This window comes from Notolepis coatsorum (genome assembly GCF_963971535.1).
Source record: "Notolepis coatsorum genome assembly, chromosome: 10".
NCBI lineage: Eukaryota > Metazoa > Chordata > Actinopteri > Aulopiformes > Paralepididae > Notolepis > Notolepis coatsorum.
This window is the reverse complement of record NC_140174.1, coordinates 48,740,413-48,766,479: the sequence shown is the minus strand read 5'-3', so window position 1 is coordinate 48,766,479 and position 26,067 is coordinate 48,740,413. Positions and strand designations below refer to the sequence as shown.

Below are 26,067 nucleotides of genomic sequence, written 5' to 3'. Positions count from 1 at the left end.
CTAACAACTGCCAAAAATGTGAATGTTGGGTTAGGGTTTGTTAGAATGTTGAACATAGAAGATACATTTTGATGTCAAACTACACATTTTCTGGGTCAATAAATGTGTTAATGTCATGAAGAATGTCACCAGATGAATTTTGTACCATTCTAACAACATATTTACATCATATTTTACTTGTTTAACAGTCAGACATGCATGAATCGAATAGACATTTTATTAGGATCACTTGTTACTATAAGAACAAATTATCTCGTTAAAGTTATGGCGGAGGGAGGTGGCACAAGAGACATAGGAACTTCAATAAATTACATGTATTATTATTATTATTATTATTATCATAACTCTTTAGCCCGTATAGGCGTATTTAACTGTTATGGAGTGTGGAACTAAATATATGGTGCAAAGACTATGTGGGAATGATGTTGCATATGACCAATATGCATAGGTGTGTGCAAGAGTCACACACACAAGAGTGTGTGCAAGAGTCCAGCATGTGTGCATGTGTGTGAACAAGAGTCCAGAGGTAGGAAGGCTGGGGTCTGTGAAGCACAAGGGAGTGGTCCACGGAAAGTTGGTTGGAGGCGTCACTGGGGAGCGAGAGGAAATATGAGTAAGTACGAGCTTGTAGCGAATGCGAGGCACCACAAAATACAAAACACTGGAAAAGCTTAATAGAATCAAGACTGTACCGTATTATGTGTCTAGGTTCTGGCACTAGACCCATGGCATGCTGGCCTTGATCCTGGTCAGCATCCTCATCAGCGGGCTGGCGGTAGGAAGGCTGGAGTCCTGGAAGCATGAGGGAGAGGTCCAGGGAACGTCTGGGGGAACGTGAGGCTTGAGAGGGGTCACAAGGTGTCTTGACAGGTCCAGGGGAATCACTGAGGAGCAAAAGCAAACACTGGTAAGCGCGGGTTGTAAGGCAGCACAAAATACAAAACAATAAAAGAAGCTTAATAGAATAGACTAGAGAACTAGACTGTAGCCTACCATATGTGGCCACGGTCTGGCACTGGGAACCATGGCACGCTGGCTTTGATCCTGGTCGGAATCTTCCTCAGCGGGCAGGCGGTAGGAAGGCTGGAGTCCAGGAAGCACGAGAGAGAGGTCCAGGAAATCTCCGGGTGAGTGCACAGAAGCTGTGACATATCTGTCACAATGGCAGCTGCAAAGATCTGTGCATTTCCAATGTGCCTTCTTGCATGAGCACCTTGCACCACAACCACTTCAATTGCACTTCACAAGTTCATTGCAGGCTTTTGATGCCATCAAGTTTCAAGTTTCTTTAATAGTTGTCATACAGAAGTACAGAATACTTTTATACAAAATGCTTCTTACTGTTACGCTCCAGAGACTGTGCTAGACAAGATAAGTATGAAATAAAATAGTATAGCATGTAAAATAGAAGTAAAAATAGAGGTCACAGTGTTCAGTATAGACATTATGTACAATGTTCGATGCAGAATAGAAGTAACTGAGTTACCATACAATATACAATATACTATGCAATGTACTAATATACAATACTATATAGTGCAAAGCAGAAATGGGATGAGGTACAATTTAGGTACAATTTACAGTAAGGTGTACGAGTTGTAGTGCAAATCCTTTACCAATAAATATAAAGTGTGTTTAGGTGATCTAAAGTGTGGAGAGTGGGTGCTGCAGTGTGTCGTTTGTTTAAAGTGAGTGTGTGCGTGTGGGTGTGTGTGCTGTGTTGTTGCATAGTGTTTATTGTTCGTTGAGCAGCCTGATGGCCTGGGGATAGAAGCTTCTTCGGAGTCTTGTGCAGTGCTATTCCCAAACCAGGAGGTGATGTTGCCAGTCAGGATGCTCTCTATTGTACATGAGTAGAAGTTCTTAAGGATCTTCTGACTGACTTGGAACTTCCTTAGGCGCCTGAGGAAGTAGAGGCGTTGTCGTGCCTTCTTCACAACACTGTCAATGTGTGTGGTCCATGTCAAGTCCTCGGATATGTGGGCTCCGAGGTACTTGAAACTGTTCACTCTCTCAACCGGTGCCCCGTCGATGCTGAGGGGGCTGTAGTCCTTGACCCCCGACCTCCTGAAGTCCACAATCATCTCTTTTGTTTTGCTGATGTTCAGGGAGAGGCAGTTCTTCTGACACCACTGTGACAGATTCTCTACCTCTTCCAGGTAGGCCCTCTCGTCGTTGGCAGAGATCAGGCCCACCACTACTGTGTCATCAGCAAATTTGATGATTGTGTTGTTGTTCCGCTGTGCCACGGAGTCATGTGTGTACAGGGAGTAGAGGAGGGGGCTCAGAACACAGCCCTGGGGGGCCCCTATGTTGAGTGTGATGGATGAGGAGGTGCAGTTGCCTGCTCTTACCACCTGGGGTCTGCCCGTCAGGAAGTCCAAGACCCACTGGCAGAGGTCATAGTTCAAGCCCAGGTCCCTGAGCTTGGCTATGAGTTTGGAGGAGACTATGGTATTGAATGCTGAGCTGTAGTCGATGAACAGCATTCTCACATAGTTCCCCTGCCTCTTGTCCAGGTGTGATGCTGCTGTGTGCAGCACATGGGCTATGGCGTCCTCCGTGGACCTGTTAGGGCGGTATGCAAATTGCAGGGGGTCCAGGTTGATGGGGAGGGAGGAACAGATGTAGCCCTTCACTAGCTTCTCAAAGCACTTCATGGCTATGGAGGTGAGAGCTACAGGGCGGTAGTCGTTGAGGCAAGCGGGCGTAGATTTTTTGGGTACAGGGATGATGGTGGACTTCTTCAGACAGGTGGGGATGACAGCCTGTTCTAAGGACAGGTTAAAGATGTCAGTGAATACCGGGGCCAGTTGGTCGGCACAGACTTTTAGTCAAGTCAAGTCAAGTCAAGTCAGCCTACAAGCCACGGCAATGGGGGGGGGTCTGCTGATGGAGACTCAGTGTTCAGGGTAACAGAGCATGAGGTGAGGCGGACCTTTAAAAAAGGACGCGGCCGGGGATGCCGTCCGGTCTTGCTGCCTTCCTGATATTCACTTTTTTAAAGGTCCGCCTCACCTCATGCTCTGTTACCCTGAACACTGAGTCTCCATCAGCAGACCCCCCCCATTGCCGTGGCTTGTAGGCTGGTGTTGTTATTCACAGCCTCAAACCTCGCATAGAAGGTATTGAGATCATTTGCTAAGGAGATGTCACTGTTCCATGGGTAGATTGCTCCACACAGGAAGCCAGACCTCTCCATCCAAGGTCCATCCCCATTCTTCAGGACTGGGTGCCGGCTGTTGGGCCAGGTCAGACATCGCCCAGATCCCAGACTGGTAAGCAATTCGCTTTACATGTTGCAGAAGTGCATCTTGGGTAGGTGGAATGTGTTCCATGGATCTGTTTCTTTGACAGAACAACACTCGCCGTGCTTCATCGACAGGTTTCAATTCACTAGTCTTGTCATAGAGGATGATGGTAAAGCGCTCCAGAAGGTAAAAGTGCTGGGCTTCTATGGTCACAGGAGTAAATGGATTTTCTGCCATGAAGTTGAAGGCCTCTGTGACTTGAGGGTAGGCATTCCAAGCCACCCATGCAGACTTCTTCCCCTTCCCGCAAAATGTTGAAGTTGTGTCACAGCCCGTGTATGAATGGAAGATGGGAAGTGCTGTGGACTTGTCTTTCCCAAGAGCATGGCAGATGGTGGAGGAGCCAAAGCTATTTAGGTTATTGTATTATATGAATGTTTATATGTTGTTTTTTTTTTTTTTTGTATTTTTTTTCTTTTATTATTTTTTAAACAAACATATAAACAAACATGACAACACACGATAAGATATACAAGCATTAATTGTCAGGGCACATCCAATGAGATCACCTTTTGGTTAGTTGTTTTATATAAGCATGGCAGATGGTGGAGGAGCCAAAGCTATTTAGGTTATTGTATTATATGAATGTTTATATGTTTATTTTTATAACCTTACATTGAAACGGCATTAGGAATATTGATTGGATTTAGATAAAGTCAGTCTTATTTGGCATAATAGAACATTCTAGAACATTTGTGATGTCACAGTATGATGTCATGCCTGAACGTTCTAGAACATTTGTGTCACAGTATGATGTCATGATCGAACGTTCTGGAACATTTGTGATGTCACTGTATGATGTCATAACCGAACATTTGTGTCTCTACATTTGTGTCCACAATTCTCTCAGAACAGGCAGTGTGTAGCTTGAAACAGGACTGAACAGATAGACTAAACAACATAGACTGACGCCAGCATTTCTCAACCAAGGTGCCAAGCCTACCATTTTGCTGTGGAAAGAGCCGGCAAGTTGATTTACGGCTTTCCAGTGTGGAGGAATTTTCTAGTCGAGTCGGCGGTGATTTTGGAGACTGAGAAAATACAGTTTTCTTACCTTGTAGTAGTGACGTGAATATTTAGGAAAGTAGCTTTAGGACCACTTCTGTAAAGAAAGACTTCGCTGTGGAAGAGAAATAAACCATTTGGATATCTTTGTTTTACACTGGAGCGGCTGTGGACATTATTTTTCTTTATCACGAGTAAGCAACTTTAACCAGTAGAGTGGAACGTCGGCCCTCATATTAGTAAGAAAACTCTGTTCCAAGAGGAAAAAGGAATCAACACGAACTACTGGAGCGCTGAAAGAAGGATAACAACAAAATGTCGGAACCTAAGAAGGTTGAGATGACACAAAGGGTCTATGAGGAAGATGTCCGTCAGGCCATCAATAAGAGGAGAGCTAAGTTAGGTCAACTAACTGGTCACATGAATAAGATGAATCAATTAATGGATGAGGACGACGACGGTAACTTGGAAGGTGTACAAGATTGGTAGAATTCAACAATCTATTTGGAGAGTTTGGTGAGCTTAAACTTCAGTCCAGGTGGTACTAAGCAAGACATCAGAAGAGGAGAAGAAGAAAGATCAGGATGAATGGTTCACGCCGAAGGCTGACACATTTTACAACTTTACAGTAAAGGCTGACACAAAGATGTGCATCAGCGTATAGTGGAGTCTAGGAAGCACCAAGATGAGGTCAGGCCTGAAGACAGTGCATCCGGCGTCGTAAAAAGGAAAGGGTCTAGAGCACCATCCACTACATTTTCCAGAACATCATCTGCAAGCATGCGTCTGAAAGTTGAATTAGAGAGGGCTGAGTTGCTAGCCCAGGCTTCCGCTCTAAAGCAAAAACGACAACTCGATGAACAGGAGGCTCTGCTCTTAGCTACCTCATCTAAGCTAAGAGCAGAGAGGGAGGAACAGGAGAGAGGATTTACAGGTCCATGCTGCTTTAGCTGCCGCAGAGGCTAAGTTCAAAGTACTGGACGGCTTCTCAGTTACAGTGGGTGACAATATTGTCACAAGGAAAGAAGATATTACCTACCTGGGTTCCATCCTAGAGGCAAATCTTTCCTGTGACAAAATGGCATCCAATGTAATAAAAAAAAGTCAACCAACGAACACGATTCTTGTACCGGATATCCTCACTGGTAAACAAGAATACCCTGAAGACTCTGGCAGGAGCACTCATTCAAGGGTACTACGACTATGCATGCACCGGCTCATGGTACCAAAGCACCTCAAAGGCGCTAAAAACAACGTTTCGCAATTATGCCACATCAATGTGGAACGCCCTACCCAAAGCTGTAAAAGAATGTGAATCACTACCCACTTTCAAAAACACTCAAAAAACACCTACGGGAGACTGCAATTCTAAACTGGCCCCTGTAAATGTCCTTACACAACCCCCCCCCCCCCCCCCCCCAAAGTACAGTAAATGACCAAGTATGGTCTTGTCAATATTCCAATGTACAGTTTTGCTTGTTCAGTTGTACAGTTTTGCTTGTTCAGTCCCCCACCCACTCCTACCCAACCCCCCCCCCCCTGTATATGTATGTATATACTCTCTTTTCTGGACTCTTTTCGTAACACAAACATATGTCTATCTGTATGTCATGTATGTCATATATGTTATGATTAATTGAAAATGGGGGACCCTGATGTAAACAAGACGAAAGTCTTTCTCTGGTCTGCATCCCCTTAACAATTGTATGTATTGAGCTGTACTGTACTGTACCCATTCTGCAATCTGTTAATAAAATGTAGCGATAAAAGGAGAACCTGCTTACAGTAGCAGCTCCAGAGCACCTGGCGGTGCTACACAGAAGGCACAAGAGTCTCCGCAACAAGAGTCCATACGAGCCATGGTGGAGACCCTATAGGGGAACAGGCTATTCATCAGGGCCTTTGAACACGGAGTGGAGGACAAGACAGATAGTAACAGAGACCGGCTGTACTTCATGGAGCAGTACACGGATGGACAGCCAAGAGAGCTGATAAGAAGTTGTCTTCACATGGAACCAGAGCGAGGCTATCGTGAGGCAAGGAGGCTCTTGGATCTCAATGGCGTATATATACAATGCACTGAACTGGCCTACTATCAAGTCCGATGACGGAGAGGCGCTCCACTCCTTTGGCCTCTATCTCACTGGATGCCTCAACGCTATGGCTGACGTGGAGTACATGCAGGAGCTTGACAGCATATCAAATGCATTCATGCATGTCTGACTGTTAAACAAGTAAAAAATGATGTAAATATGTTGTTAGAATGGTACAAATATTCATCTGGTGACATTCTTCATAGCATTAGCACATTTATTGACCCAGAAAATTTGTAGTTTGACACCAAAATGTATCTTCTATGTTCAACATTCTAACAAACCCTAACCCAACATTCAAATTTTTGGCAGTTGTTAGAATGTTCGACACATTTGTACCACATGCACAAACCTGCTTGATTATTGCCCCAAATAGCATGCAAGTTGGACAAAGTGGGTATGTCTGGAAAGAAGAGGCTTGTGGGTACCTATAAAACCAATGTTCACTCTGATATATTCATGTGAACGGCCAAGGGTCCTTTTGGAAGATGAGCATGGCATTTTTTTCTAGGCGAAAAGTTAACATAATTTTGAATCATTGCCTATTAAAACCTCCTTCCCAACAGTTGGGCTTAATGAAAATGATACCAATGGAAAGCTTAGGTTCTCTAGTTTACAGGGATACCAATACCTTTGTGTTCGCTCAAATATTGAGCGCGCTATGGACCAAGATATTTATTAATGGGCAGAACCTTGATTTTACATGGCGGCCATCTTGAAATCCATCATGTGGCCCCTACCCCAAAATGAAAGCTATGATGATGAGGAACACGTGGGAAAGATTTGGTGCTTTTGTCCGGCGCGTCCACATCCTTCTCAAATCTGGTGCTAAGCCACCGCACTACGAGAAGAACATTTGTCTACAAAAGATGGCAGACATGATCCGAGTGAATGAGTGATGTGTGAGAGAAGTCATTTAGTAGCACCATAGAAGAAGGAATGCCAGAAAAACAGTCTACAATGGGAAACAATATCTCCTTTCTCCTATTTAATTTATCAAAACAACAGGTACCGTTAAATATCTAAAACTAGGGAATGTGAAAATACTGATATTGGATACCGGACTGATACCAGGCTATAATAGGGGGATCTGTATTTCAAGATTTCCCCGATACAAAAATTATTTACCAGATTAAAAGTATGATCTGTAATGTCGTCAAACAGTGACCTCTAGGCAAAAGAGCCCTGCTTTGGTGGTGCACATTGTTTACTTTCTTTTGTTTTGGTCTGATGTGTGTGGGTTGGAGTTTAGTAACTTATTGTACTGTGACCCTTTCCCTTATACCCACTGAAACCCAATCCACACATTAGACAAAAACTATTTTTTGTCTAATGTGCAGTACCATGTTGTCATCTTTTGATCTCCATAATGGTGAAAAGGCATTTCATCCAGCGACCCCAGACTCTCAGTACTCTAGGGATGGGTACCGAATTCGGTACTTTTAAAAGGTACTTACCGAAACACGTCGGTACTACCGAGTATCGATTCACGTGAGATACCGTTTAAAAAAATATTTATTTATTTATTTATTTTTAAAACTCTTTTCTTTTCATGTCAACATTCACACGCACAATATACGCTTACCTAGGATTTGACTTGATTCAACAACAAAGCAGTCGGGGCAATGGCAAGCCGAAAACGGTCGAAAATGTGGTTTGGATTTTTTTCCCCCCACAACTGAGGTAGGTAGATAACATTTTTAGAGACTAAAGTACCGAAAAAAAGGTACCGTTGGGTACCGATATCGATTCACAGGTACCGGTACCGTATCGGTTCAAATGTGAACGGTACCCATCCCTACAGTACTCGCTCAGCCAAATTACCTCATCTCAAACTCTGCCCACTTTTCTTGATCCTCCCATCACAACCGCTGCTTCCCTCAGGTTTGAGATAGGTCAACATATGAGGCTTAGTACTCGGAATGGTTAGCAGCAGTGAAGAAGCTGTGTCAGACATGGCGGTACGTCTATGTAAAAACAAGAGAAAGATGGTAGGGACACTACTCACCTTTGTTGCGCTCCGGGGCTTCCGTTCGCTTCCTGTTACCAACATGCCCCTCTTCTCCCACAGTCCCCTGCTGGGTATGATGACTGGGAACTCTTTGACCCGTGTAGCTCGTCAGCCTCACAACGCTCCTCTTGCCCAGCATCTCCGTGCACACAGAGTCCCCCAGCAGAGTACGCAGCTCCTGGTTCTTCCTGAGCCCATATTCCGCCAGGATGAGCTTTCTGCCGTACAAACGCTGGTAGTGGGGGACCAGCTTTGTCACCTCTACGCCTTTGGGAGCGCTGGCAAGCATGCCTAGTAGTTCTCCTCTCAGCTTCTGAAGACGGATGTCTGGGTGATGGAGAACATATTCCATTTTGGCATAACTCTTGTCTGAATGCTATACTTTAAAGGTAGAATCTGTAACGTCATCAAACAGCAACCTTTAGGCAAAAGAGCCCCCCCCCCCCCCCCCCTCAGTGTGTATAGGGGGAGCGGTTACTATTGATCGCCACACCTCAGGCTCTGCCAAGAGAGGTCTGGAAAAATTCCGAGTATAATAAGCAGTACTCCAGTTGAGGGGGGATGAGGGGGGGATGGCATCACCCCTGAAATAAAAACAGTCAATATCATCCCCCTTCTAAAACGGTCATCCCCCCTTCCCATCCCTTGTGTAATTTTTTTCAATGAACATATTACTGCTATTTCAACATTCAGGGCGGAATCCACAAAGAATGGATTGCGCGGTGCTAATTGCACCCTTAACTGTGCGAGTTTAGCGCGCTGTATCTGCTCCGTCTTTGCGAGCAATCCACAAAGGACATTGCACGGATGAGATACTAGCGCAGACACGCCCTAATGTGTGCAGTTTGCTCCTGATATGCTCCAGCACAGTTGGCTCGCAGAGCACTCTGCACCTGACAGCACTGTTGGCAGATATCAGGAAGGGGAAAAATAAACCCGAAATGAGGCATAGACATAACAGTATTTTTCACCATTACTATTCCGTTCATTTCGTATTGTATTTAGTTTACTTCGTAATGTATAGAGCTTGCTTAATTTGTATTTTCATGACACATTGCGTCCTTTGTTTTTGTCACTATCTTTCGCCATTGCGTATGTTTGTCTGTCCTATTCCAATTATATTTTTTTATTATAATTGTACTATATTCTATTGTGCTATATTTAATTGTATTCAATGCAATCACTTTATTAAGTTGTACAGCCCTAGCCTATATTTGATTGAATAATTATATATTCTATTCTATTGTGCTTAACTTAGTTCATATTTCATAAAATTTTACTCCACCTCTTTATTGTATTATCTGTCTGTAATGTCGCACCGAAAACGACCAAAGCAAATTCCTTGTATCTGATTCTGATTCATTTCTCCACCGAAAATCCGCCCCTCAATTAATCTCGCAGCAGGGAGGCATTATCCCACGGGACAATGCATTGGGAACTTGTGTCCCACGAGGAGACGTACCCTGTGAATATTATTGTGCAGATCGGAATACGCGCGCATGCGTGGGAGCTTGCACAAAATCACCCATATTTTCCCACTGCCACATTTGGATATCCCAACTGCGCTCAGACTGGGATATGATATGCAAAATGTGTTTATTTAGTTTATTCCGTATTGTATTTTGTTTATTTCGTCATTGAATTTGTTTGTCATCCACAAATAAATTAGCAGACCTGTCCATAGTGCTGAATCTTTATCCCGAAAGAAAGATTGAGGACAAAAAGCATGATTATGGAAATCTTTGGAAACGTCTATGAGATGTGGGAGAGTGGGGTAGGCAGCCATTGACAAGATTGGTCCTATTTTGTATTTTCTGTATACTGTTTTGAATATATTTTTGAATTTGTTTTTCTAAGCAGTTTCAATTAGCATTTTGGGAATGGTAAGATCGAATATTTGTATTTGAACAGCAATAAAATGATGATGGATCAATATTTTTCTCATTCCTTACCTCCTTTTTTCAGAAGGGGTTATTGTTTAATTTACATAATGATTTAATTAATCACAATTGAAAATCAACCCTTTAGATACCAGTTTTGATCATACCAGTAACTGCTTTTTTACCATAAATACACTATAATTCAATATTCTAGAAACACATTTGACTTTGTTGGATTGAACAAAATGGTAAATTGGGACTGTTAACCTACAAGACCATAGACTTCCATTACAACCACTTTTGACCCTAACTGTAAGAGCAGTGGTGCCATGGCAGCCCGGGCGGGGACTGACTCCAATTCTGAGGTGCCAAACATCCATAATAACATCATGCATGTTGTTTTAGAAGTGTATTATCTTTGTGCTTACAGTAATCAAAAGTTACGGTACACAGTTGGTCTTACCCTCTGTGCCATTATCAGCACAAATGATGTCCCCATATGATAAAATCCACCATCCCCATGGCTGCAGATCCGGGAGGGGGGGCATGTCCCCCCCAAATTTGGAAAAATATGAATTGTCCCCCCCAATAATATGTGCTATAGTATCAAGAGTAGTAGTGTATCTACTCCCGCTCTGTAATTCTAGTTTCAAAATACTCCTAAAAGCTTCATTTGCGTATTAAAATCATTAAAATGTTCTACCGGGGGACAATGCCCCTAGACCCCCCTACTCTGCGTCCCCCCCAAACTTGTCATGAGATCTGCAGCCCTGACCCCCTGTTTTTTTTTCACTCCTCAAGTACTGATAATAAGTTACTAAACTCCAACCCCACACGTCAAACAAAAACAAAAAGAGGAAACAAAGTGCACTTCCAAACAGGGCTCTTTTGCTTAGAGGTTGCCATTTGATGGCATTACAGATTATAGTTTAAACAAAGAGATATATGAGAAGTCGCAGTTTAAACTGTAGACTATTAGAATATACAGTATGGGGGATATATGGAGTAATGGACAAACACCAACCAGTATGTTACTTATATTCTCACCGTTACTGCTATCGCATACAGGGCTGCCCTTCAAAGCGGGACGGGGGCGTACTCCTGCTGCCGGTGAGGAAGAAGAGGCAATGGAGGACGAGGATGACGAAGAGGATGACATTTGACGGGTGATGGGCCACACGGTCAGTAATCCAGTTGAGGAGAATTGCAGCTGATCAGGCATACTCATCAACAGAGACTCCAGGGCCGCCAGCCTGAGACAAGAAAATAATTTATAGAGGCCTCACAGAATATTTAGAATGCCAACATTTTCCTATGTTGGAAGAGACAACGGTTTCTATGTGCAAAACAACGGTTGTTATGTGTTGATAATATGAGAAATTAAATAAAGTGTTTTATTACTGTCACAGTGGAACAGTAATATCATACTACTATATAATATATATATATATAGTATCTATCTACTACTAGTCTGAGCAAGGCCTCTATAGATATCATTCATACTACTCTGCCACTGCACAGAAATTAGGTGTTTTCTTTCTAAAGTGGTTGCCAATGGTCACAGGTAGCCATGTTGGAAGAGAAATATCTACACAAGCATTCTGTGCAAAGCCTCTAGAGTCTATAGGAGAAAAGGAACAATATCACTATAAGTCTACACACAAACAGATTGAAAGCACCTTTGTTCCTTGGTGTGCGATCAACCTGAATGCGGTGAATGTGAGGCACTAATTCAGAGCATACGATGATACTCAATATATATTAACCTGTGCACACTGATACTAGGATTTTACATAGCTATTTGAGAGAGCCGACTGTAACCAAAGTAGTAAAGACTGGCAATTGCCTTTGTGTAGTCCCCAGATGCAGAGGTTTTCCATAAACACGCTGGTAGAGGGTGTGGATCTTATATATGGAGAGACCCTCTGGATGGTCCATACACAGGCGGACAATCTCTTTCTTTATCACGTCCATAATGTCCACCTGCCAGACAGATCAACACATAGGAGTACAATAGGAGCTATTAGGAGGACACGCTTTTATTACCTGTCCATTTCATAAAGCATTGCACATACAGGCATTCAGGCAGGTAGATTTAAACAACTACCAATCAGAAAGATTTTTACCAGCCAAAAATGGTAATGTGTTATCTCTCCACTCTCCATGATATATATGATTATGTATATACATATGTAAATCAATGTTTTACTTTAGAATAAAATAGGCCCAGGAATCAGGATTGTTAAAGATAACAACAGGGCTTTTGAGGTGATGAAATCACTGCGCCCAGGCAGCAGTGGTTTGGCAAAAAAATTATTACGAGTATATATCTGCTTCTTTTTTTTCTCCACGTGGTAAATACACAGGTCACAACATGTTTACAGGAAAGAGTTGTATTTGGAGTGTATTTCGGGACTGTTGGGAACTAGGCTACACTGACACACCTACTTCCAGTGAATGACGCTAAGCTAGGCTAACGGTGCAGCTGTTCCCTAAGCCTAATGCATGCACAGAGAAGAAAAGGGTATTCTGCTTGTCTAACTCCAGTGTAGATGGCAAATAAGCTAATTTCCCAAAAAGTTGACGTGTTCCTTTAATGATTTTAGAATATTTCAGCTAATGAAGTGAACAATTTATCATCCTTAGCTATCCAGTTAGTTTTTATAGTGTAACGTCTGGCTACTTAAAATGAAGTAGTCATGATGAATTAAAAATGGGGGACCCTGATGTAAACAAGACGAAAGTAGAACGAATGTCTATTATGACATCATACTGTGACATCACAAATGTTCTATTGTGACATGTATCCTCAAACTAAATCCTCAATTTGAATAAAGTGATTAATCTGATTAAACGGACGTTCGAACCTTCGTTTTTAATTTTAAAAATAATAATGATAATTTAAAATAATTGTTTTTATTTTTTTATTTTATCCTCAAATAAAGTGATTGATCTGATTAAATTTGTCTTTTTTCATTCAGTATTCAATATTGTCTGATTCAATATTAACATTCAGTATTCAATAGTGTCTGATTCAATATTAACATTCAGGCCCAGTCCACACGATGGCTGGTATTTTTGACACCAGGGTTATTAAAATTATTCAAAAAAATAAAACTGTCCACACGACAGGTTTAAACCTCGACCCAGTGACGTCATATACATGTAGTACAATGCCAAAGCAGTAGGTGGCGATGTAGTTCAAACATGAAGGCCATTTCAACCAACCAGAAGGGTTTAGGGTTAATACCGGAAACTGACCTGAAGCCAGGAACACAAACATCCCTCCTTGCTCACAGCCAATTTGCCAAACAATTCTACAGTTTGCAGCTAGAACAACGTGCAATAAACAAACAAGGATACATTCACTGTGTGTTCTGCCTCATTTGTTGATGAAACAACCAACATCGACACAATTTACCACCAAGAGCGGAGTTTAGTCTCACAAAAAGATCGGCGATTTTGTTAGCTTACATGCTAACTTAATAATGTGGTAACGTTAACGCTAGTAGAATGAATGGATGCAAACGTTATTTAACACATTGCAGAATGGGTACAATACAATACGGCTCAATACAAACAATTGTTAAGGGGATGCAGTCTGGACTGGGCTCCTTATAACAATAACTTGACAACACGTGAGCTTTCAGTTTAGCCGCAGCTACAGGTTTACTCTGGTCAGGTCAGGAATGCGACAACAGACATCATCAGTCGATCACAACACTCTTCAACACAGACAATACGTTTTCGAACAAAAGTTTGTTACAATCATTTTCATATAACGCTACTTGGGACAGCTCTGCTGTAAACACTGGAAATAACCTTGGTTTCTTCTATGCCCACACGCAACCACTGCAACCGGGGATGCGTGCAAAACTTTACACTGGACTCCGGTTTTCAAAGACCACGTTGCAGTGTAGCAAAACCCCGGTTGCGTGTGGGCGAACAGTGCAACTGCGCACATACAATCACGGATACATTAAACCCAGTGTTCGTGTGGACAGGGCGCCTAAATATTAAAGGCAACCAACTTGCGTCTAGCCACGCCCCCGCGGCGACGCGGCAGGAGCAGAGCTCTGTCGCGGCAGCATTATGTAGCAGTAATCCCCCCTTTTTTAACATCGACAACTAGCTCAACTGGTAGTGCCGCCTTGCTGTGGATCCTGCGGTCCGTTCGATTCCCTTCAATTTTTTTTTTTTTTTTTTTAACATGAATTCTTTCGCCGGTTAAGTTTAGGCATGTTAACTTTAAGCATTGTTTCGGAGTTGGTTATGGTTAAGGTTAGGCATTGTTTCGGAGTTGGTTAAGGTTAGAAGGGTTAAGTTTAGGCGCTGTTAAGGAGCTGGTTAAGGTTAGAGTTTGTCTTAGAGAATGGCAATATTCTTTCGGAGTTGGTTAAGGTTAAGGTTAGGCATTGTTTCGGAGTTGGTTAAGGTTAGGCATTGTTTCGGAGTTGGTTAAGGTTAGAAGGGTTAAGTTTAGGCGCTGTTAAGGAGCTGGTTATGGTTAGAGTTTGTCTTAGAGAATGGCAATACAGCCTATTTCCGCGCTGCAGTGCGAGGCAATAGACAGCCTATTTCCGCGCTGCCGCGGTCACATGGGCGTAGTGGCCAATCAGAGAAACGCTAAACACAAGTTGGTTGCCTAAAATATTCACGCGGACAGGGCCTCAGTATTCAAGTAGAACAGCTAGTTAGCCGTTGTGGACACTAACCTTTCCACAGCTAAACCAAGGCTTCTTGTTTGAGAAATGCAGGCTTCAGTCTATGTGTTGCTTAGTCTATCTGTCTGAACAGGACTGATCAGTCCTGTTTCAAGATGCACAATGAGATCTTCTGAGAGAATTGTTGAATAGATACACAAATGTTCTAGAATGTTCTATTATGACATCATAATCAGTAGGGATTAGTGTTGTCAAAAATATTAATATTTAAAACGGTTTCAATACTCATTTCCCGAAATATCGATATTTAATTATTCATAAATCTTAATTCTTTTTTTGTATAAGGAAGTTGCATTGTTTATTTCAATACCTGTAATAGTACAGTAGTCCACACACATGTGCATTCAGTTAAGTCGGAATATGACTAATACAAACAGTTCAGTTTGTCAAGTACATGCAACACAGATTAGTGTTTACATCTGTCTGCTTGAGAAAATACCATGTTCTGCAATAAAAATTATTGAAGTGAGATGAACACTTATTTTTAAATGTGTGATCTAAAGATAAACAAAGGGTTTTAAAATTGTTATATTTATCTTCTCTTATAGTACCAGAGAGAAGCTGAGGAGAATCAACCAGCAACAAAAGCAAAAGGTTCAATTTTAAGATTGAACCTTTTTCCCCGTGGTATCGAAAATGGTATCGAATATCGATACTTTTCAAGGTATCGTATCGAAGTTGGAAATTCCAGTATTGTGACAACACTAGTAGGGATATCCTCTTTCATTGGTCTATGTTGACCACGCCCCCATGGTTCGGCTCCTCCCCCTTCAGGGGATTCATCTTGATCCTTAGACCACGCCCCCTTTTTGTATCTTTTGAACCGCTTGTCGTAGAGACTTTAGTTAGGGATCGGTAAGGGACAGAGAATCTCTGACGGCAGCTCTGTATTTGTAACAGAGTTACTGGCCATTCTCTGGGCATTGTGGTGGGTGGAGGAAGTGGGACCAGGCCAGGTGATTATATGTTCTGAGAGGAGTGCTGCACTGATGGCTGTGAGTGCAGGTAGGTCTAAAGCTCGCCATGATCTCATTCAGGAAATAATATTAGTTTTATATAGGATTGAGATGGCAGGCTGTTCAGTGGAGTTTTGCTGGGTTCCGGGGCATGCTGGGATTGAGGGAAATGAGACAGCTGATTCCCTTGCCAAACAGAGCCTGGCAAGGGAAGAAGAGGGAAGAGTTGAACTCAGAGAGAAGATTAAGAAAGGCGTTGAGGCTGAGTGGGAAAAGGGGACCAAGGGGAGGCACTATTTCTCTCTGCAGCCTCGGGTCAAAATCAATGTGGCTGGATATGGGTCTAGGAGCGATAAGGTCAAGATGTGTAGATTGAGGCTGGGACATTGTGGGTTGAACAGTACCTTAAGCATTGTGGGAAAACATCCAGATGGGCGGTGTGAATGTGGAGAGCCTGAAACTGTCAAGCATGTCTTCCTAGAATGTGACAGGTATAGGAAAGAAAGGGAAATATTTTATAAAAGGTTATCAGAATTGGGAGTTTCTTCTTTCTCTCTAAAATCTTTCTTTGGCCTGAATAATGAGAACCACCAGCTGATCAGAGAGGCAGTGCTGACATTTCTGCACGAGGCAGAGTTGTACCAGAGGATATAATGTTATTTTATTTATTATTATTATTATTATTATTATTATTATTATTATTATTATTATTATTATTATTATTATTATATATTTTTTTGTAGGCCTATGCATATTTAAGTTTTTCTCAATTGTGGGCGTAGTATTGAACTGAGGAGGGCAGTAATATGCCATGTTGCATTTACACTGCCGGAAAAAATAAAGAAGAAGAAGAAGACTTGCGGGTTGTGCCATTGTACTCAGTAGGGATATCCTCTTTCATTGGTCTATGTTTACCACACCCCCATGGTTCGGCTCCTCCCCCTTCAGGGGATTAACCCTTGATCCGTAGGCCGGGCCCCCTCTTTGTATCGTTTGAACCGTTTGTCGTAGAGACTTGCGGGTTGTGCCATTGTACTCAGTAGGGATATCCTCTTTCATTGGTCTATGTTGACCACGCCCCCATGGTTCGGATCCTCCCCTTTTGTGTATCTTTTGAACCGTTTGTCGTAGAGACTTGCGGGTTGTGCCATTGTACTCAGTAGGGATATCCTCTTTCATTGGTCTATGTTGACCACAGGATTTGAATCAATTAAGGCTTGCAGGTGTACCGAGTTGACACCTGCATGTGCATGACACTTAACACTTTGAGTGCCAGCAGGGGGCGCACGATTTACCGCTTGAGTGCCAACGCTCTATTCAATGAGAAGGCGAGCACATTTGCGAACGCATAAACTATATCTTAAATTATGGCTATGTGTCTAATACGCCCGTCGCTTATCAATTACTTGCTTGCAGTCAACATTGTCGAAACGGATTGTTTTTTCATCTGTATATTTCCGTTTTATACCATTTTGAAACCCGCTAGTTTTTGGAAATTTCCAGGAAAAAAGTGATTCTGCAGGAATCGCCCTTTACTGGAATGCAAAAAAAAGTCATTCATTGTTCTGCCTATTTATAAATCGTTTTCAAATAAACGCTAGATTATCGATAGTATATGTGTACTTATGCACGCTAGAGAAGCGGGCTGAAAAATCTTATTTCCTGATCAGCACACACACACATACATAAGGGGACACGTTGATATGTGAAAAAAGCTCTGATTACCCCAAGACTGGTAAAATAGATTCCTTACCATACTGTAGATCAGATGTTCTCCAAAAAGATTATTCCAATTCCTGATCGCCATTCCAAATATCGATCGTGTTTATTGATCCAACGCTGGGTGCTCGAAAGACATATTCCACGCTATTCTGAGGGACCACAAAGACTGCAATCGGCTCGGATTACATGCCTGACAAGTAAAATGTGGATTCCGGATTTTCTTTTCCCCATGCGTTTTCATTCAGTCCAATCCAAAGGGTGCATTACCATCCGGGAGACGATAGGGGGCTGTATTTTCCCTGTTCGAGCTCAGAGAGTCCCAGTGGTAACGTGAGGCTAGATTGATGAAAAATGAATGGAAATCGCTAATAAAAAAAATAACGATTAATAACGAGATTTCTCGTCGTTGGCACTGACCGGTTGGCATGAAATAACGAGAATTCTCGTCGTTGGCACTGTGTTAAAGTGTTAAGGGAGGTGTCAATCAACTCAGTACTGACTTCTACATTCATTGGTGGATGTTAGCCATGACCTCTATACAATGGGTTAACCCTTTAACTATACCACTTACATTAGACACCCTAGCAACCACCTATAACACCCTAGCAACCACCTAGAAACACCCTAGCAACCAGCTATAACACCCTAGCAACCACCTAGAAACACCCTAGCAACCAGCTATAAACACCCTAGCAACCACCTAGAAACACCCTAGCAACCACCTATAACACCCTAGCAACCACCTAGAATACCCTAGCAACCACCTAGAAACACCCTACCAACCACCTATAACACCCTAGCAACCACCTAGAAACACCCTAGCAACCACCTAAAACACCCTAGCAACCACCTAGAAATACCCTAGCAACCACCTAGAACACCCTAGCAACCACCTAGAAACACCCTAGCAACCACCTATAACACCCTAGCAACCACCTAGAAACACCCTAGCAACCAGCTATAACAACCTAGCAACCACCTAGAAACACCCTAGCAACCAGCTACAAACACCCTAGCAACCACCTAGAAACACCCTAGCAACCACCTATAACACCCTAGCAACCACCTAGAACACCCTAGCAACCACCTAGAAACACCCTACCAACCACCTATAACACCCTAGCAACCACCTAGAAACACCCGAGCAACCACCTAAAACACCCTAGCAACCACCTAGAAATACCCTAGCAACCACCTAGAACACCCTAGCAACCACCTAGAAACACCCTAGCAACCACCTAGAAATACCCTAGCAACCACCTAGAACACCCTAGCAACCACCTAGAAATACCCTAGCAACCACCTAGAAACACCCTAGCAACCACCTAGAAACACCCTAGCCACTACCTAGAAACACCCTAGCAACCAGCTATAACACCCTAGCAACCACCTATAACACCCTAGCAACCACATATAACACCCTAGCAACCACCTATTATGTTCTAGAATATTCTATTATGACATCACACCGTGACATCACAACGAAACATGTTTCAGTTCCATTTGAATAATATAAATAGGTACGGCTGTCCCCGAAGCCTGTTTTTGGGATTCAAACTTCGTCAGGGTTTTTCAAATTGACGTTCGAACTTCGAACCTTCGTTTTTAATTAAAAAAACAAAATTTTAAAATGTATTTTTTTTTATATATATCCTCAGACTAAATCCTCAATTTCGACAAAATAAAAATGCACACTAAATAAAAATACACATTTCAAGTGTAAACATACAGCTAGCTACTATTCCATGGGCTAGATTTATTTTCACAACCCGTTTTGTTAATGCGCCCCAGAACCGGAAGTAGTCCAGCGAGGTGTCGTTTTGTTTACATGCACCAGTCACATTATGTTACCTTAGCTAGCAAGCAAGCTATAAACGGGGGACAGTTTAACGTGACTGAGTGATCTAGTGAGCTAGAACCAATATATTCTACCCATAAATAGCTAATTGTCAAATATAAATAACTTGACGGTCATACCAAACCATTCGTTTTGACACAAACTAACGTTAGCTAGTTAGCCAGCTAGCACCGCCCAGCGATGACCGGTATTTATTTCAGTCACGTAGCTCTTGTCATTCACCAGTTACTAAATTTAGCCATGCCAGGTCACATTTGCATTGCTGTGCTGTCAAATATTAAATAATTTTTATTACGAAGGTAGCTTGCTATGGCAGTGAACTATAGACGCGGTTCCACATAAATGTAATAGCACACTAATACTACCAGCACTATGAAGTACCGTAGGCTTACCACCAGAGGGAGACGATGTGTAACCTTACTACTAGTACTACACTGACTTTTCAGATCGCATCAGTTCCTTAATTCTGTACTCCTTTAGATGAAAATGACCATTTATGACTTTCCAAACATCTTTATTTCAGTGACAGCACGACGGCAGTCACAATGAAATCACAATCAAAACAAATGACTTCTGAACATTGTTACAACAGCTTCTGGTAACATCAGAACAAAAACAGCACCAAAATCAAACTCACTAATTATATCCTCAGACTAAATCCTCAATTTCGACAAAATAAAAATGCACACTAAATAAAAATACACATTTCAAGTGTAAACATACAGCTAGCTACTATTCCATGGGCTAGATTTATTTTCACAACCCGTTTTGTTAATGCGCCCCAGAACCGGAAGTAGTCCAGCGAGGTGTCGTTTTGTTTACATGCACCAGTCACATTATGTTACCTTAGCTAGCAAGCAAGCTATAAACGGGGGACAGTTTAACGTGACTGAGTGATCTAGTGAGCTAGAACCAATATATTCTACCCATAAATAGCTAATTGTCAAATATAAATAACTTGACGGTCATACCAAACCATTCGTTTTGACACAAACTAACGTTAGCTAGTTAGCCAGCTAGCACCGCCCAGCGATGACCGGTATTTATTTCAGTCACGTAGCTCTTGTCATTCACCAGTTACTAAATTTAGCCATGCCAGGTCACATTTGCATTGCTGTGCTGTCAAATATTAAATAATTTTTATTACGAAGGTAGCTTGCTATGGCAGTGAACTATAGACGCGGTTCCACATAAATGTAATAGCACACTAATACTACCAGCACTATGAAGTACCGTAGGCTTACCACCAGAGGGAGACGATGTGTAACCTTACTACTAGTACTACACTGACTTTTCAGATCGCATCAGTTCCTTAATTCTGTACTCCTTTAGATGAAAATGACCATTTATGACTTTCCAAACATCTTTATTTCAGTGACAGCACGACGGCAGTCACAATGAAATCACAATCAAAACAAATGACTTCTGAACATTGTTACAACAGCTTCTGGTAACATCAGAACAAAAACAGCACCAAAATCAAACTCACTAGCATATATATATATAATATATATATGTCAATAGTACTCTGGAATTCTCTGCCGAAAAACATCTCATCCACAATAGATAATAAAATTACTTTCAAAAAAAATATTAAGAGACATCTTGCAAACATGTCAAGTATATAACTTGTGTATTTTATCTTTTTTTTTGTTTGACTGGAATGTTAGATTTTATAATGTGAATTTGTATAAATTTTGTTTTTTACAGTTTTGTTTTTATTCGTATTTTTTGTTGTACATTTGTATTGTATTTGTTTTGTGCAGGACCCCAGGAAGACTAGAGGCTCTTTCATGTGTCTCTAATGGGGATCCTTTAATAAACATAAACATGTGCTTGTACTGTACACCGGAGTTCTCAAAAATAATGATTTATTATTATTATTGTAAACTATATAAAAAAATATATATATATTAACCCTTTCCCCGCCAATAACGTTGTACAATGGGTTTCAAGTTCATGCGAATTCTGCCAATGACGGCGTACGACGTGATTCTGATCATAATTTCATATTTTCGCCATGGTATTCATATTTCACTCACGGAGCCTTGTCGGATGCTGTGTGAGCCAGCACAACTCTGCAACGCTTCAATACTGCCATCTGGTGGCTGATCGGCAAGTTGCAACCGGAAGTGGATCTCTTGTGATCCCGGTGCGTCTCCCTATTCCGTCCGGCCACTCGTTTATCGTCGCGGGACTCAATACACACACCGTGGATATGGATCTTTGCCATAACTCAATAATCTACATGATTTGGGCGTGTATTAGTAATATACAAACCGGAAATGGATCGCCTCGATCCCCACCACATAACTGGGGTCTGTTTGCTCCACTCTCATCACCCAACGGTACGAGGAGACTGACGTGAGTTTCAGCGTTTTTGTTTATCATTTTCGATACAAACTGCTCTGATCAATAATATATCACCCATACTACATGAAGCATCTAACGACTATCACGGAATTATAAACGACCCCCCCCCCCTCCGTTCACCCGCGCATGATCAGTCATACCATTACTGTACAGTTGAAATTTTTAATATAGCGTCGATCGGTATCAAACTGCATTTGATGATCTACATTTGTGCCTATATCTCACGTTCTGGGAAATACTGCAGAAAACGATAAAAACATATTTATACTCTAGACGGTATTTTCGTATGAATGTGTGAATGAAAAAGTAAAACGTTCCTACATCCTGAACGATAGATAATCGATGTTGAATGGGCCATAGTAATATGACGATATTATATAAATATCGGGTACAGTTCATTAACGATACACTTTTTTAACGTATCGTGGTGTTTTGCCCAAGAGGATTGTGTCGCGTCAATCTGGTCCACACGTTCAAACTTTTGAACAACGCCGCTCCCACACACACACTACTGCATCAAAGTTACTACTTATGATTAACAAAGGCATTTGTTTTGTGGCATTAACGTTATATACAGGGCTGTACGCTAAGCTTTTTCACTAGGGGCACACTTGCCCCTAAATGAGAAATTTAGGGGCAAAAAATATTTTTTAGGGGCAAATTTTTAAATAACAATTTACCATTATTTATATCGATTGTTTTTGATTTAAAAAGAAAAAAAGAAAAAAAAATATTTTATATAATTTTTTTTTTAATAAAATATATATATTATATAATCATACTTGTAGTTGTATTATCTGCGAGACATCGCCACCACGCAACAAGTCTAAATGCTCGCTATATGCAACCAGCTCCACTGTCTGTGTGTACTCGAGTAGCCTCCAGCTACGGCCAAGATTCCCCGGAGCTGCAGCTGGACCCTATACTGTAGCCTCCAGCTACGGCCAGGATTCTCCGGCGCTGCAGCTGGACCCTATTGACTATATTCAGCGTGCCCTCAGCTCGAATACGCATCGACTCAGTGTTATAACTAGACATTGATATCAGGAGCTATCTGAACTATTTAGTTTAATGGGACGTTTCGTTTTGAACAGTAAGCTAACGCGAGCTATCATGCACTACTAGACTTACTGGAGCATTTGTTGATAGCTATCAGTAGCTAGCCGGCTGGCAGGCTCACCGAGGTCCCAGTGTCCCACTAGAGACTAGTGTTTACAACAGCCACGGGTGCGGGAGGGAGGAGGAGCAGCAGACGCCCCAGCTCTCTCCGTGTGTCTGAGTTCAGTTCAGTTCGGCTCACTATAGGAGGTTGAACGTGTCGAAAATATGAAGCAATACTAACGTTACTTTTCTTCATAGCTAAATCAGACAGTCAGCCAGTCTATCAGAGTGAGTGCTCAGTCGATTGTTCCCGCTGATCATACCTGCTGAGTGCTCACTGCTCAGCTCGCGTGAGTGACGGCATCGCGTCATCACACGCCTTGGATAATTTAGGAGTGGAATGCGAATGCAAGGCTTGAAAGCACTACTCGCAAGCCCGCCCCCAGATAATATTTACCAATCGCAACGGCCAATTAAAGGGGCAATTCGCGACGAGATCATCGCAGTGTACAGCCCCGATATAGTTACACGTTCAATAACATCAGCGTATTTACCCGAACATAGCAACGTCCGAGGACGACCTAGATAGATAGCATTACTCGTTCATATCTCAGCCCATGCTGAGTTGTGCCCATTCTGCGGTCTGTTAATAAAGTTTTCAATCAGACAGATGTATGGAAAGGCTTTTATTATAACATTCGTTGCAGTAAAATCATTATGCCTCGTTTAGTCATCTGCGGAGCGCTGGTAATCTATTCGTCGGCCGCGGGGAGCTAACGTTGTTGTTGTTGTTGTTGAGCTCTCGTCAAAATCAATGGAGGATATTCTGGAAGTAAAAAACGAATACACGCTTGCCGATTGGTGCTAAGAACAGCAGGGCGGGTGCAAGCGGTGTGACGTAATTGGCAGACTCTACTGTCAATCAAAATTATTCTGTTGCCGGCTGAATGATTGAATGAATGAAAACTTTATTAACAGATTGCAGAATGGGTACAATACAGTACAGCTCAATACAACAACAGTGGACTGGAGGATGAAGACCAGAAAAAGACTTTCGGCTTTTTTACATAAGGGTCCTCCATTTTCAATTCATCAAAACATTTAGAGACATACAAATATGCAGTAGTTTCATAAAAATGCTAAAATGCTATTTATTGATTGATTGATTTAAAACTTTATTAACATATTGCAGAATGGGTACAGTACAGCTCAATACATACAATTGTTAAGGGAATGCAGACCAGAGAAAGACTTTCGTCTTGTTTACATCAGGGTCCCCCATTTTCAATTCATCATATTTCATATCTAAATCATATAATATCTCATTGCTAAATATATGCAATATATAATCTAATAATCCAATAATGCAATAATAATATATAATATAAAAATGCTAAATGCATGGGTATTTTATTTTGTCTTTAATGTTAGCTTGCAAACTCAAATACTGTCTTGGTAAGCCTCATAATGAATTGTTTGGGGGGAAAAAGAAAAACATTGTGATGTGTATCGTGTATCCGAAAGGTCAGAAAATATCGTGATATCATATTTAGGCCATATCGCCCAGCCCTAGGCCATAGTAATGTCAATTTAGCAATACAATTTAAAAAGTTATGGCCCTGCAAAGAAGGTGAACATCTCCATAGACTTACAGTGCTGGCAGAGATCAAACAGGATATAACCGTGGCAGAGAATGGGTTAATAAGAGAGAGAAAAACGAGGGAGAGGGAGCGAGAGGGAGAGGGAGCGAGAGGGGGGGGGGCTTCCTCACGGTGCAAAAACGAAACCTAAGTCAAATGCGAATGCTCAGTGCTGGCAGAATCACGAACAGTCAACGGAAGCTATTTCTTGTATGACAGAAAGAAAGTTGGCTCCTAATTTTTTGTACACGCCAGGCCTTTGTTTGGTTTAAAACAGGGGCGCTCCAACCTTTTGACATGGAAAGCCAAGGGATCACTCATAACATTGCGGTTGAGGGCTGGATGGGGGGCAAATAATGCATCATAATATTGATAATTTTGAACAGTATCTTATGTCAACGTGTCTGCAAGTTGATATTAGCTAGATTGAATAAAAAAAAACATTTAAAAGATTCAATTGAATAGCTTATCAGTTATCACTCTCACGAACTCTTTGGGGGCTAATGATTCTGCCTTAATGAGAAATTTGGTCTCGTCCAGGAATCAATAGGTTTATGAGAAGATGGTGATCCAACCACCAGACAGTCCAAGTATTACAGTAGGGAAAGTTTCATAACTGCAGACACAGGAGGGCAGGTGATGATTGCTTTATCTGCGTCATAACGTACCTGATTTCTGGACATCTTGTCAAGATGAAAATGTATATCTGTGGCTCATATTTGACCCTGAAAACAAAATTGCACATTAGCCAAGTAGACAGCTACGTTAGCTAACGTTACAGCTAACCATATCGCCAAGTGTCTGCATCGGCAGCTAACAGTTAGGTTAGCAAGGAGTTTGACCAATTGTGTGACACAAGTCCTCTCTACACTTGTAGCTAAGGTTCCCTTTCAATACTGTCCACTCTCTTCTTTCAGGCCAGGGTGCAGGGAACGCTAAAATAATTCATAACCAAACTACCAAAGCCTACCGTTAGCTGATTCTCTGATTGTTAATACTATTTCAGTTAGTGATAGACAATCCTATTAGCAAATTATTAATTCATTACCTGTTTGAATGGTTGGGGATACAATTAGCGTATTTGTTTTATTCTATTCTCATTTCTCCCTCCGTTCCTCTGGCAACAATTATTTCCCTTACGAAGAAGAACGACTTCCGGTTGGGACGTTTAGCCTTCAAAATAAATGCGCGAGACTATGTTTTAAAAACATTATTTCGTTTTATTTAACAATCACCGTCAATCAACTAATTCATTAAATGAATGTTTGATGCCATAAAATGTTGCTAAATACCACATATAAAATGTTTCACTACATAAACTGTACAGACATTTTCATCCTATATTGCACTGTACACATCATCTACTGGCTTAGTGGCAGCAGCATGAAACATA

General features: G+C 41.7%; 1 protein-coding gene across 2 annotated transcripts in view; it reads right to left on the bottom strand.

Moving 5' to 3' along the window:
• Positions 1 to 25,800, bottom strand: part of LOC311236070 (uncharacterized protein) — a 182,557-nt gene extending 156,757 nt beyond the window's left edge. The window contains exons 1-6 of one of the 2 annotated variants that reach the window (XM_084323664.1): positions 25,723 to 25,785; positions 25,343 to 25,399; positions 16,385 to 16,457; positions 12,147 to 12,283; positions 11,348 to 11,553; positions 8,418 to 8,747 (exon numbers count right to left, since the gene is read on the bottom strand). In XM_084323664.1, the coding sequence (XP_084179790.1) occupies positions 8,418 to 8,747; positions 11,348 to 11,553; positions 12,147 to 12,283; positions 16,385 to 16,393 (682 nt within the window). In that variant the 5' untranslated portion in view covers positions 16,394 to 16,457; positions 25,343 to 25,399; positions 25,723 to 25,785. Of the gene's footprint in view, positions 1 to 8,417; positions 8,748 to 11,347; positions 11,554 to 12,146; positions 12,284 to 16,384; positions 16,458 to 25,342; positions 25,400 to 25,722 lie in introns of both variants that reach the window. The other variant, XM_084323663.1, reaches the window with a different exon arrangement.
• Between the last annotated feature and the right edge of the window lie 267 nt (positions 25,801 to 26,067).